The sequence below is a fragment of the Phragmites australis genome, chromosome 6, assembly GCF_958298935.1.
Source record: "Phragmites australis chromosome 6, lpPhrAust1.1, whole genome shotgun sequence".
Lineage (NCBI taxonomy): Eukaryota > Viridiplantae > Streptophyta > Magnoliopsida > Poales > Poaceae > Phragmites > Phragmites australis.
Window position 1 is genome coordinate 28,162,255 of NC_084926.1, and position 12,368 is coordinate 28,174,622.

The 12,368-nt window shown below is 44.9% G+C and overlaps 1 protein-coding gene across 1 annotated transcript; it reads right to left on the reverse strand.

The window, feature by feature from the left end:
• Window positions 1–418: 418 nt before the first annotated feature.
• LOC133922196 (uncharacterized) lies at window positions 419–10,031 on the reverse strand. Its single transcript, XM_062367411.1, has 4 exons — window positions 9,755–10,031; window positions 8,952–9,350; window positions 2,320–2,737; window positions 419–907 (listed from the first exon to the last, which is right to left on the reverse strand). The coding sequence occupies exons 1-4, from the start codon at window positions 9,951–9,953 to the stop codon at window positions 718–720; spliced, it is 1,206 nt and encodes a 401-aa protein (XP_062223395.1). The 5' UTR covers window positions 9,954–10,031; the 3' UTR covers window positions 419–717.
• Between the last annotated feature and the right edge of the window lie 2,337 nt (window positions 10,032–12,368).

Genomic DNA, 12,368 nt, shown 5'->3' on the forward strand with positions numbered 1-12,368 from the left:
CGTACAATGCTTTGGCAAAATATGGCAATGTGGCCCTAGGAGAGACAATGAAAGCAACGATGATTTTGGAATCCCACTGATTGTTCATAATTTTGGAATCCCTCTTATTGCTATCTGGGAAAACTGCCCTAATGTGTGATTACTGAATTTGGACTGATTATAAACAGTGCGAAGAACACGCTGCTGCTCAACTTTCTGTTGAGCATCCAAAAAATTTAACTGATAATTATCTAGATAAGAAAGCAACTGAAACTGTTTTTGAATACATCAAAACGTGCCAGTCGCTGAGTTGAATCATAATCTGCTTCTTAAACACACGGTTCCATGGCACGGGAGTGATAAAACATCTTGCTACCGTAGTTCACCTATCCTCCGCTAACTCAGGAATTTAAGAATTAGGAAGCAGCATAAGAGCATGGACTGGAAATTTTCGTTGACTTTGTTATTCGGGATAATTAAGGTATAGTCTGTTCTCTCATCTAAGCTCTCACGCAAACTGATCTGCATGGGAAGCTAAGTTCAACACAAAAAGGGTATCTTTAACTAAAAGTAACCCTACACAAAGTCGAAGCAATTAAAGGCAGAAAAGGTAAAGCACAAGCAACATATTCTTCCCCCTGTCTATTGCTGTAGCTAACAATACAAACGAGAAAGCAGAAGAGTCAGCTGGTACAGGAAAGAGAGGAATTGTTCAAAATTGGTGCTGTATAACGTGTCTTATGCAGCTGCCCTCAACTTCTCTGTTTTCCTCTTCAACCGTTCCATAAATTGAGGATTAGCCTTAAGTCTTCCTTTAACATAAGCATTTCTGGCATCCTCAGCAAATTCATCAGCTTTCATTGCTTCTTTTATTATTGCATACAGTGTCCTTAAGCAATCTTTTCTGTTCTCTTCCCGATGCTCAAACCTGAAAAATGTAATTAAATTGCAGTAGTAAGGCTATCATCCTTGAGAACAAGATGGTTCTATGAGTATGTATCGAAGCCAAAAATAATATAGCCTACTTTTAGAAATACACACTTCTGGCTCTATAGAGGCATCCAAACAAAAAAAGCGATTGAAATGCTGAAATAGTAGATTGGGAAATGGTTCGATACTGTAGGTAGTGTCCTCGGCCTGGGTGGGCCAACCAGGAGCTCATCTCCTATGTCCTCAACCGAGGCTTTGAAGTCGATAGGAGTAGATAGACGGAGACTAGAGAACATCCTGTTTATTCTTGATCGAGAATACCGATTACAATAAGCCTCCTTCATATAGCATCGAACTCTCCTAGCAATAATGGATATGAACAATCCAAACAATAACCTAACTAGCTGTTAAAAAAGGTACAAAATAGCTAATCCTTAACCAAGGAAACTAATTAATTATTTTAGGAAAACAGATTGTTGTAGGGGAAGATGAAGCTTCCCTAAGCCTCATCGTGGCCCATCAAGCGCAACAGAACCACATTTACTCCCTCCAACAAAAAATACATGACATTTTCGACATAACAGGTCTCCACTGTATACATTGACCAATATTTTCTACTAGAATATAGTTATAAAATTCAATAACATTATGAGATTATGAAAGTTTCTTTTTCAAAACAAAAGTTATTGATAGTCAAAGTTTGACCAGATCTTGTCCAAAGCGACAAGTATTTGTGACTAAAGGGAATACAATCCATGCTACAATAAGTAGTTAAACAGTAATTCTGCAGTAACAGATGCCATACCATGAAAACCACAATTAACATACTTATATCTTCGTCAAAATCCATCACATTTTCGCCAAAAACATAAACTGTAAGCATACCAAAACTAAACAAGCATCTTGAATAATAGTGTCGACAGCTTTCAGCAATCCTCAGAATCAAGTATAACATGTAGAAAGAAGTCAATAACATGTATATGCTAAATTGACATGACAACCAAAAAATACAATGAATTGCAGAATAGAAATATTTTTTTATTGCAGAATAGAAATATTTTTTTATTGCAGAATAGAAATATTTTTTTTCACCTACAAAGGAAATTTGATGGTACAAGCAAATATGCTTTTCTAATTTTCTACATTTCATTTAACGATTTGATTATGAAAGTACAGTTAAAACCTTCATCTAGATTCTAGATGAACGTTTTAATTCCAACCATTAGGATCCACACCACATATCTTGGATTACAATCACAGCATTTGAATTAAGGCTCATGAACTATTACACCTCGAAAAATTCTAGTTCTGATAATAGGAGCAACATATAATCGGCAATTTTAGTGATGGATTATGTATCACATAATTTAATAATCTAACTTAAATGTGTAAACATGAAATTTACCATACCTTTCACTGGTTATTGTGAGTTCATCTTTCCCAGAATTATACCTCTCTCCAACAACCTCACGTAATCGGCGGAACGCATGTCGTGAAAGTCCCAGCTCCTTAACAGTTACACTGAGTTTGACTTTTCTGTTTTTGGGATGCCATGCATCGCCACCAGGAGCAAACACAACGCTTGATTCCCACCTTAGAACAGGTCCCTCGCCAGGTGGATCATCCAACTCAACTTTCTTACTTCCTGTTTCAGTAACTTCATCTGCGTCAGTTGGCACCTCTGCTTCCATTAGTTCTGTGCACTCAGCTACCATTTTATCCTCAAATTCTTTGAATAATGCATAAGCCTGCTCAGGTTCAATCTCTCCCGTCTCGCACATGTCTCCCAACTCATTAAATTTGCCCTCCACCTTTTGCTTAATCTCATCTGGATGGAACATGTGAAGATTGAAAAAAACAATGTAAATAATATGATAACTACAATACAGGAAAATAAGAAACACAACCGTCAGTATTCTATGCAAATAATTACAAGGAATTAGTATTTAAAGTATGAACAAAGTTTTTTTAAAAAAAAGAATTTCATACCTAGATGAGTTGTATCCAATAGAGGTTGTTAGCAGCTACAGACTTTTAGGTGTTTAAATAAACATCAAAAGCTGCTAACAGTAAAAAACTCCTGTGTCCAGTGTGTGTTCATACGACCCACCTCTCGCAGGATCAAATCCAATAATCGGTATCAAAGCCAAGATTGATCGATCCCAATGATGTCGGCTCCTACGAGTGGTGCGGCTGTGAGTCCCCGTACAACTACCGCAGCTCCCCATCGTCGTCGCAACGCAATGTGGTTGTACAGCGTGTGGTTAAGGAGGTTGGTGGCGCATCGTACCCAATCCTCACACGGAGTAACTACGCCAACTGGCACCTTCTAATTGAAGGTCATGTTGTAGGCTCGCGGTCTATGGGGACGTAGTGGAGTTTGGCGATGCGAATTTCCAGGAAGATCGCATGGCGCTGGAGGCCATCCTCTGTGCTGTGCCCCAGGAGATGATTGACACGCTCGCTGTCAAAACGAGCACCAAGCAAGCTTGGGACACTATCACATCGATGAGCGTTGACGACAATCGTGTCTGCAAGGCCTCAACGTAACAGCTGCATAAAAAATTCGACGCAATTTCCTTCCGTGTCGGGGAGATGATCGACAATTTCGTGATGCGTCTCCCCGGCCTCATTACCAACCTTGCCACGCTCGGAGAAACGATGGAAGAACAAAAGATGGTAGAAAAATATCTGCGAGTAGACCCCAAGAGATTTTCGCAGATTGCTCTGTCCATTGAGATTCTTCTCGATCTCTCGACGCTCAAGCTGGAGGAAGTGACAAGAAGGCTAAAAGCGGTGGAGAATTATCTCAATCCGAATGAATCCTTTGCCATCGGTGGAAAGCTCCTCCTAAACGAGGAGCAATGGCTCACGCGCATGAAGGAGCGGAAGCAGAGTGAAGGGTCCTCGAGCAGCAGCAATGCCCATTGCCGTTTGCGCACACCGCGGAAGAAAGGGGGAGGCAACGGCTTCGATGGCAAAGAGGCCGCGTGCGATCTCTCCGATGACAAATGCCGCAATTATGGGCACTATAGACCGTCGATCACCCAAAAAGGCGCAGGCTTAGTTGGCCCAGGGCGAGAAAGAAGATGAGCATGCGCTCCTAATGCCGCAGGTGTTCGCTCTCAATGATGCACAGGAGCACCGCCAAGCCACGTTGACGAGCCGCACGCGCAAGTCTACCTTGGTGCCAGCGACGATGACCACCACCTGGAGGGCTAGTACTGCGACAACACCTAGTGATGGCAGACGTGCTACGTCCACATAAACTTCGACGCACTCCGGTAGCTGGCGCACCATAAGATGGCGTGAGACCTAACGCAGCTGAAGCATATCAAGCAGTTGTGCGATACGTGTCACCACCAAGCACCGTCGAGCTCCGTTCCCATCACAAGCCAAGTATCAAGCAAAATAGCGCCTCGACCTTGTCCATGGAGATCTTCGCGGTCCCATCACATCCGCGACACCAAGTGGACGTCGATTCTTCCTGCTGATGATGGACGATGTCAGCCACTATATGCAGCTGACGCTCCTAGCTACGAAGAGTGACGCGACGGTGGTGATCAAGGTGATCCAGGTGGAGGCGGAGGTGGAGTGGTCGGAAGCTTCGCATCCTCCGCACCGACAACGGCGGCGAATTCACGCACCACTGCGCGAATCGTGGCGTCCACAACAGAACAACGTGGTAGAAAAGCGCAATCAATTGATCGTCAAGACGACGTGCGTGCCCCTAAAACAGAGTGGCATGTCGACAGAGTTTTCGAGAGAGGCGGTGAGTACCGTTGTCTTCCTGCTCAATAGCGCACAAACAAAGAGCCTGGATGGCATGACGTCGTTCGAGGCATGGCACAGCTGGAAGCTAGCGGTTAACTTCTTGCGGCACATTCAGCTGTCTGGCGTATGTCAAGGAGGCGTGACCGCATCTACGGAAGCTTGATGACAAGAGCACGCCCTATGTCTTCATCGGATACAAACGTGCCACGAAGGTGTACCGCCTCTACGACCCGAGCACCAAGCGCGTCCACGTGTCGCAAGATGTGATCTTCGACAAGGGCGTCGGATGGAGTTGGGAGAGTGGTTCCATCGAGCAACTTCGCCATAGAATTCATGGTGAGTCAAGTACGTCTCCCGGCTGCTGACGGGCTCACCTCAACCAAAGGAGGAACACCGGTGGCTGAACCGCCAGCACCAAGTCCAATGGCGACCAATGCATCGCCGAGAACGCGGAGCGGCGAATCTACCGGGGAGACAGACTTTGTCACACCACCACCGAATGATAGCGACAGGCTCGACACACACCATGGCGAAAGCCAAGTACGCTATTGTATCGTCAATAAGCTGCTCAGGGCGGGGAAGCTCTGGAGGGATACGCAACTCGCGTCCTGGACGACGCCGAGCTGCACCTGGCGAGCGTAGGAGAGATGAACTCTTTTGTCGAGGCGGAACGCGATGCGGTGTGGTGAGTAGCGATGCTGGAAGAGATGAAGTCCATCAAGGAGAACGAGACATGGACGCTGGTGGAGCTACCGCGTGGACACCGCCCAATCGAGCTCAAATGGATGTTCAAGCTCAAGAAAGACAAAACCGAGGCTGTGATCAAGCACAAAGGTCGCCTCATCGCCAAGGGCTATATGCAGTAGCCGAGCGTCAACTTCTACAAGGTATTCATACTTGTTGCCCGTCTGGAGTTCGTGGGCCTGCTACTGGCGCTAGCTACCCAAGAGGAATGGCCAATCCATCACATGGATGTAAAATCGGTAGCATTTCTCAATGGCGAACTGGAGGAAGTATATGTTGCACAGCAGCCAGGGTTCATTGTCGCTGGAGAAGAGCACAAGGTCATGCGGCTGTGGAAGGCGCTCTACGGCCTCTGACAAGCACCGCACGCATGAAACGCAAAGCTCGACAGCACATTTAGGGCTCTCGACTTCAAGCAAAGCGCACACGGACATGCAACGTACCGGCGCAGCCATGGCAACACGCTATTGCTCCTTGGGCTCTACATGGATGATCTGATCATCACGAAATTGGCAAAGGAGGAGATTGATCAATTCGAGGCAGGGATGAAGACTTAATTTAGGATGAGCGACCTCGGTTTGCTCTCCTTCTACCTTGAGATTGAGGTCCAGCAGAGCAGCGGCGACGACAGCATCACGCTATGCCAAGCGCACTACGCCGCTCAAGACCTGGAGATGATGGGGATGAGAGACTGCAATCCCACTCACACCCTGATCGAGAAACGGCTCAAGCTCAGCCTCGAGAGCACAGCGGCAGAGTGGACGTGACGGAGTACAGGAGGCTTGTCGAACGTCTCCACTACCTCGTCCACACACAGCCAGATCTCGCCTTCAGCGTCGGGTTCGTGAGCCGCTTCGTGGAGCAGCCAACTCAAGAGCATATGGCGGCCGTGAAGAGGGTCCTGCGCTATGTTGCCGAGATGATCAACTATGGATGCCACTACGGGAAAACGGAGGAGGGACAGATGGTTGGCTACCGCAACAACGACCTCGCCAGCGACATTGATGGGCAGAAGAGCACTTCTGGCGCTCTGTTCTTCTACGGAGACAGCCTGGTGAGTTGGTATTCTCTCAAACAGAGGGTGGTGGCCCTATCGTCCTATGAAGCAGAGTATGTCGCTGTCAAGCTCAAGGTTGATAACCAATCAGCTCTAGCACTGAGCAAAAACCTATGTTCCATAAGTGCAGCAAGCACATCGATGTGTGCTACCACTTCATCAGGAAGTGCTTGGACAACATGAGTGTTAATGCAGACTTCATTAGCACTAAGGACCAGCTCGCAGATATCTTAACAAAGGCATTAGGACGAGTTCGTTTCTAATAACTTAGAGCTAGGACTCGAATGGTCCAAATTAAGCTTAAGCAAACACACAAGGCTTCGGGAGAGTAATGTTAAAGTAAATCCTTGTGTGTAGTTAGTTTAATCTTTCTGCAATAGTAAAGCGACTACTGTACTAACCAGTATACATTGGGCTGAACCACCCCTTTGTAACACCTTTGGATGAGTTTCGATCCAATAGAGGCTGTTAGTAGCTATAGACTTTTAGGTGTTTAAATAAACATCAGAAGCAGCAAGAAAACTCATGTGTCTAATGTGTGCTCGTGTGTGTTCATACGACCCACCTCTCACAAGATCAAATCCAACAAACAGGCGCACAAGGAAAACTGGGCTGTTTGTATTGTTGCATAGCATCCCTATTGGAAAGAAACCAGATAACATGTAAACAGAGAAACCACCTTTATATTCTATTGACAGAATATGCTTCATGCCACAAAGTACAACAGGTACAAATGTTGACTTCTATAATAGCAAGCCCAACATACTATCTCATGGCGATAGGCTTGATTCTTTGGTCCCCACCTAGCTAAATGTTCAAATCCTCAATTTGCTTCTAGCCATTTTTTAAAAGATCAGTATAAACTTTTACCTGTTTGCAATTACAATTACTGTTGTCTCGTGTATCTACACATTGACGGTTCACATGATTTCTCTCCTAGATGCATTCTTGGATCTACCATATATGGGAGCACACGCAGATGCATGTGATCTATTTGCAGAGGATGGTACATTGTACTATCTGAGCACAAATGAAGGGTAGAATGTTATGGCCATTGCAGTGCTGCAAATGCTGGCTTGCTTGGCCACCCCCAACATCGCATCAACCTACTGTCCTACTCACACATGGAATGTCATGATTTATGAACATGGTACAACACCTCAAAGGAGGATCTTTCATTAACAACCAGGGACACGGCATACCAATCTCGCTGAAATCTGAAGAAGCTAATGAGATGCCAAATTAACTCATTTGTAGCCCAACTAGGCACAAGAAAATGGCAACACTACCCTCCTTGAAGTTACACCATAATTACATTTGGCTTCATTTTTATTTGCTATCAAATTTGTAAAGTCTTTTTGGGTTGAGTACTGATTACTGATGCAAAGTTCAATATAAAAAGGTCATTCTATGTTATGTTCAACTCATCAAGGTCAGACACCCAAAATGAGCTAACAAAAAGAATCATGTGGGTATAGGTTAAACATCATTTAACAAGGCAGGTTTCCGCAAATAGTTGACCACATCACTGATGCAAAATAAGTCAAACAACGACAACTACCCAATAAATAAATCGCGGCGTTCTGTGTGTAAACTACAATACCCTACAACAACAATTTGATGAACTAAACACAGTACTCTGTGGTAATTACACATAGATTTGCCCCTATAACTAGTTGTCCACTTATATAAAAAGAGCCCTAACCAGATGACGATAACTCAACAATGAGCTCAAAAAAAAAAGGAAAGAAAACAGAGATCAGTATAATTCCCTGCATCAAAATTCTGCAGCATAAAATTTGGTGGAAAGATGAGAGTTGTGCATATAGCTAGATGCACCAACATATCTTGGAAGAGGTCAGGGCAATAGCAAATGACATCCTGACTTCTTCCCTAGAAAACAAAGCAGACCAAAAGAGCACTTAACAGGTCAACAGAAACAAAAGGAAGCATCACTTGAACTTTATTTGGCTTTATACTCTTATAGAGTAACATTTCTCAAAAATGGGTACAATATAGAACAAGAAACATTATTAGTGGTATAATTTTGCGCAAAGCAGTTTAAGTCACATGAAAATTCAGATGACCAAGCCCACCTATGCTGTATATCCAGCAGTCTAAGAATAATTCAAACCTCAACGAAATTAGAAGCTGGCATACTGACCTCACTAAACAATAGTTACTCGATCATGTTGTTCCGATTTTCCCAGTTCCAGGAAATGCTACACCCACAAGAATTTGAAGCATAGAAGAAGAAAAGATATTCTTCAGAGTCTAACTATCACAGAACTAATTGGCCAAGTCAATAGGATGCACCCTTATTTTGTATAAATGAAATCCATTTCATCCTTTATCTCCAACATCCTATAAACTTCTACTCATGATAATTAATGATTGTGTTTCCAAAACGTTCATCATATTCCGAACAATGAGAACAAGATAGAGATAAAGATTCAACCCCACTAACCAGGCAGTAGCTTGTCCCAGTGTAGCATGTCCTCGAGGATATCCTCGCACTCCTTCATGCTACTCAGGTGCCCTTTATCCATGGCCTCCTTGATCATCACGTCCCACTTGGTGTCATCCATGTTAAAGAACTCATCCCTCTTGATCTTTTTCTCAACATACTGCCTCGCGTTGTACAGATCATTCAGCTCATCATCGGTATCGTGCATCTCCTCGAAGTCGGACTCAAAGTCCCGGTCACGGACCTCAGGGAGTGGCTTATTGCGCAGCTCCTCAATAAGGTCATCATCAGTCTCACTATGGGCATCTGCGAGCTTCCGCTCGAGAACAGCCTCGGCAACAGACGACAACTCCGCCTCCTCATCTACCTTGTAGTAATTCTCCAACCTCTTCTTCAACTCTGCAAGCAGAGGCATCGTAAGGGCAGATCAACAAGATCATGTATGCATGACATTTCCTGATTTGTACGCTATGGAATTGCAAGAGAAAGCGTTGTGCACGAATGTGGCACACAGTTTCTGGCCGCGGCACTTGGTCGAACAGGTGGTATGCGAGCGGCAGTGCCCTTCCACAACTTGCATTTCACTGGGGAAAGTACGGAATGCAAGCGGCAAGGGCGTTCCTCCGTGCGTTACATTTGGCCGAGCTGGTGGTGTGCAAGGGGCGGGGTGGACACTTCGATTTCTCTAGTACGAAGGTGAGGTCGGAGCCTGGACGAAGTACAAATGAATGTCTTTTGAAGTTGGAGTACGTGGTGTTCCTTCGCCGATTGGATCAAGAGGGTGGGGATGATGAAGAAACTACCTTCATTCGGGACGTCGGCGGTGGGCGGAGGAGGCGGCGGCGGCGCAGCTGCCGGGGGCGAGGCGGCGGCGGAGAGGAAGCGGCGGGGCAGGAGGAAGGGGAGGTTGGTGGTGGCTGCGGGTTTGCAAGGTGGCACAGGAGGCGAGGGCGGGAGGAAGCGGTGGGAGTGGCGATCGAGATGGGCGAGGAAGCGCCTCATCGCGCCGGCGGCCGGGAGGGAGGGAGGAGGGAGACCCGTGGATCGGAGCGGGCGTGGTTTCGGGAGGAAGGGGGTTTATAGGGTTTCGGGTGGGACCGCCTTCGGCCGGAGGACATGATGGCTTACAGGTGGGTCCCGTTTGATTACGTGGGACATGACCTTCGATGTTACAGGTCTTGGTTATAATCTGGTAGGTACCTGTATTAAGGTTGTGTTTGGGTTTTTAATAGCTATAGCGAATATTTATTTTAGATGAGTACAAGCAGGCTGAGTGGATATAATAAATCTAAAAAGAAAAGTGTTTGATTGTCTGTATGGACGGATGTAATGACCCTGTACCTACAAATGTAATGATCATATGAAGGTATTTTGCTACCAGTATGAGCGGATGCAATACCTCTGCACTTGAGACTAACGAGTAGACCCATTGCAGCACTGTAGCAGATGTAATACATCTACTGAGCCAGGGAGAGAAACTCAATTCGTTTATCCAGTAGGCTAGACTCTAACCGTCTAATTGCATCTGCGTATGCTATGAGGAATAGTAAATGCAAGCAACCAAACAATCTTCTTAACGAAAATATATATACGGACAGCAGCTAGGATGCCCCTAATGCGTGCAACAAAACACACCCTAAGGCTTTACTTACCGGCTCTTTTTGAAAAGTGCACATATGGTATTGGTATCAAAAGATTTAGGAAAAGTGAGTTGGATGTACGAGTCATAAGCTAGCAATGAGAACAGACTACCAATGTGTTGACAGGTAAAAACCCTAATGGGCGCTGGTGCGGGTCTTATTCTAACCTATTGGTCTGAGTTAGGGTTTGACTTCCCAATGAACAAACACAAATAGGTATGAAAAAGCCTCACCCGTACCCGCTTTACCCGTGTAACCGCTTCAATTATATAACATGTGAACCCAAGTTAATTAAGAGTATATAAACTAGCAGTTCTTAGTGTTTCACTTATCTCATACCCTCACACCCCTTCCTCACCCAGCCGCCACACACGACATAGGATACACCTAAGTGATAGAGTCGTAGATCGTGAGCGCTATGGAGACGGGACACTAGCACATGAGTGTGGCTACCACTGGCCTCTCTGTCGCTCCTCACACTCTGCCATCCGTCATCCGTGCTATCTCGCCATATGTCATCCACGCTCACCGTCCTTCGAGGTTAGCAAGGACTTCCCGCTCATTGTCTACCCCACCAACAAGGTGTCGCTCCTGTACGAGCTCTTCAACCCCATCTCATTGTCCCCCGTCCGTCGTATCTCACCATTCACTGTAGCCCTAAGCAAGCCATCCTACCAAAGCAACTACGCCACCGGATCTGCCACACTGCTAGAGCCCCATCACCACAAATCCACTATGCAAACAGGCATGCCAGCGGGTACATGGTGCCCAAGGGCTGAGGTGGCATTTTCTACCTATGACGGGTAATAAGTGCGAGTGTAAGTTTGGGATCTAGCTCACAGGCATTGGTTTGTATAGCCCCTATCCGTAGGTATTGTGCTTGTTGCCATCCCTAGTCGGATGATTGAAATAGTTGGAGAATATCATCCATGCCATAGAGGTTATGGATAAATAGGTGATCTTGACATGGAAGTCAATAATGAATTGGTCTTATGCTTTATCTTTATGCAAGTTCATATATTCTTGAATTGGTCTTATGAATTGGTCAATAATGAATTTCTAAGTAGATAATTTTGCTGGTTGCTTGATGGACCTAAAAATTTTAAGCTTTCCCACCACCGCCAATTTCCCATAGATCCATCTGCCTGAAGGTGGTATGTTGTTTTTCTGATTATTGTGTTTTATTTCAATTAAGGTAGATTGTATTTGATTATTTGTGTTCTGAAAGTGCCTCTTCCTCTTATTGTTAAGAGCACAGGTAGCAGGTGGTGCTCTTAATGGTGCTCTTAGTGTATTCTAAACTTTGGCTACAGATTTTTTTGTTAATGTTATATAGAAATTAAGAAATAATAATCATAGATTAATAACAACATATGACTTGTATGTAAAGAAATTTTTTTTGGAAAATCTTCTTATTATTGGACATTGTATTAATGCTACCCCTTTGATCAAGCAAGTGTAGGCATGCATATGTGCAACAACTGCTTGAGCTCTATTGCTTTTATATAAGCACAGCTAAAACCCTCATCAATGATTGAGCAGCTCCGGTGGGTCAAGGCCTTCCTTCTGGATGCACGGCAAGAATTTCGGAGCCGGTTCGGCATCATCAGATCACAGTGATGGCATTGGGATCGCTCAATTCTCTCAGGGCAAGAACTTTCTCATCATTGGTGGAACTAGGTTCCTAGTAAAAGGTATCGATTCTTTCTCTCTCTCTCTCTCTCTATCTTCTTTGGATTAATTAGCATGTTGTTGCAATCCTAATTCTGTGCTTGAT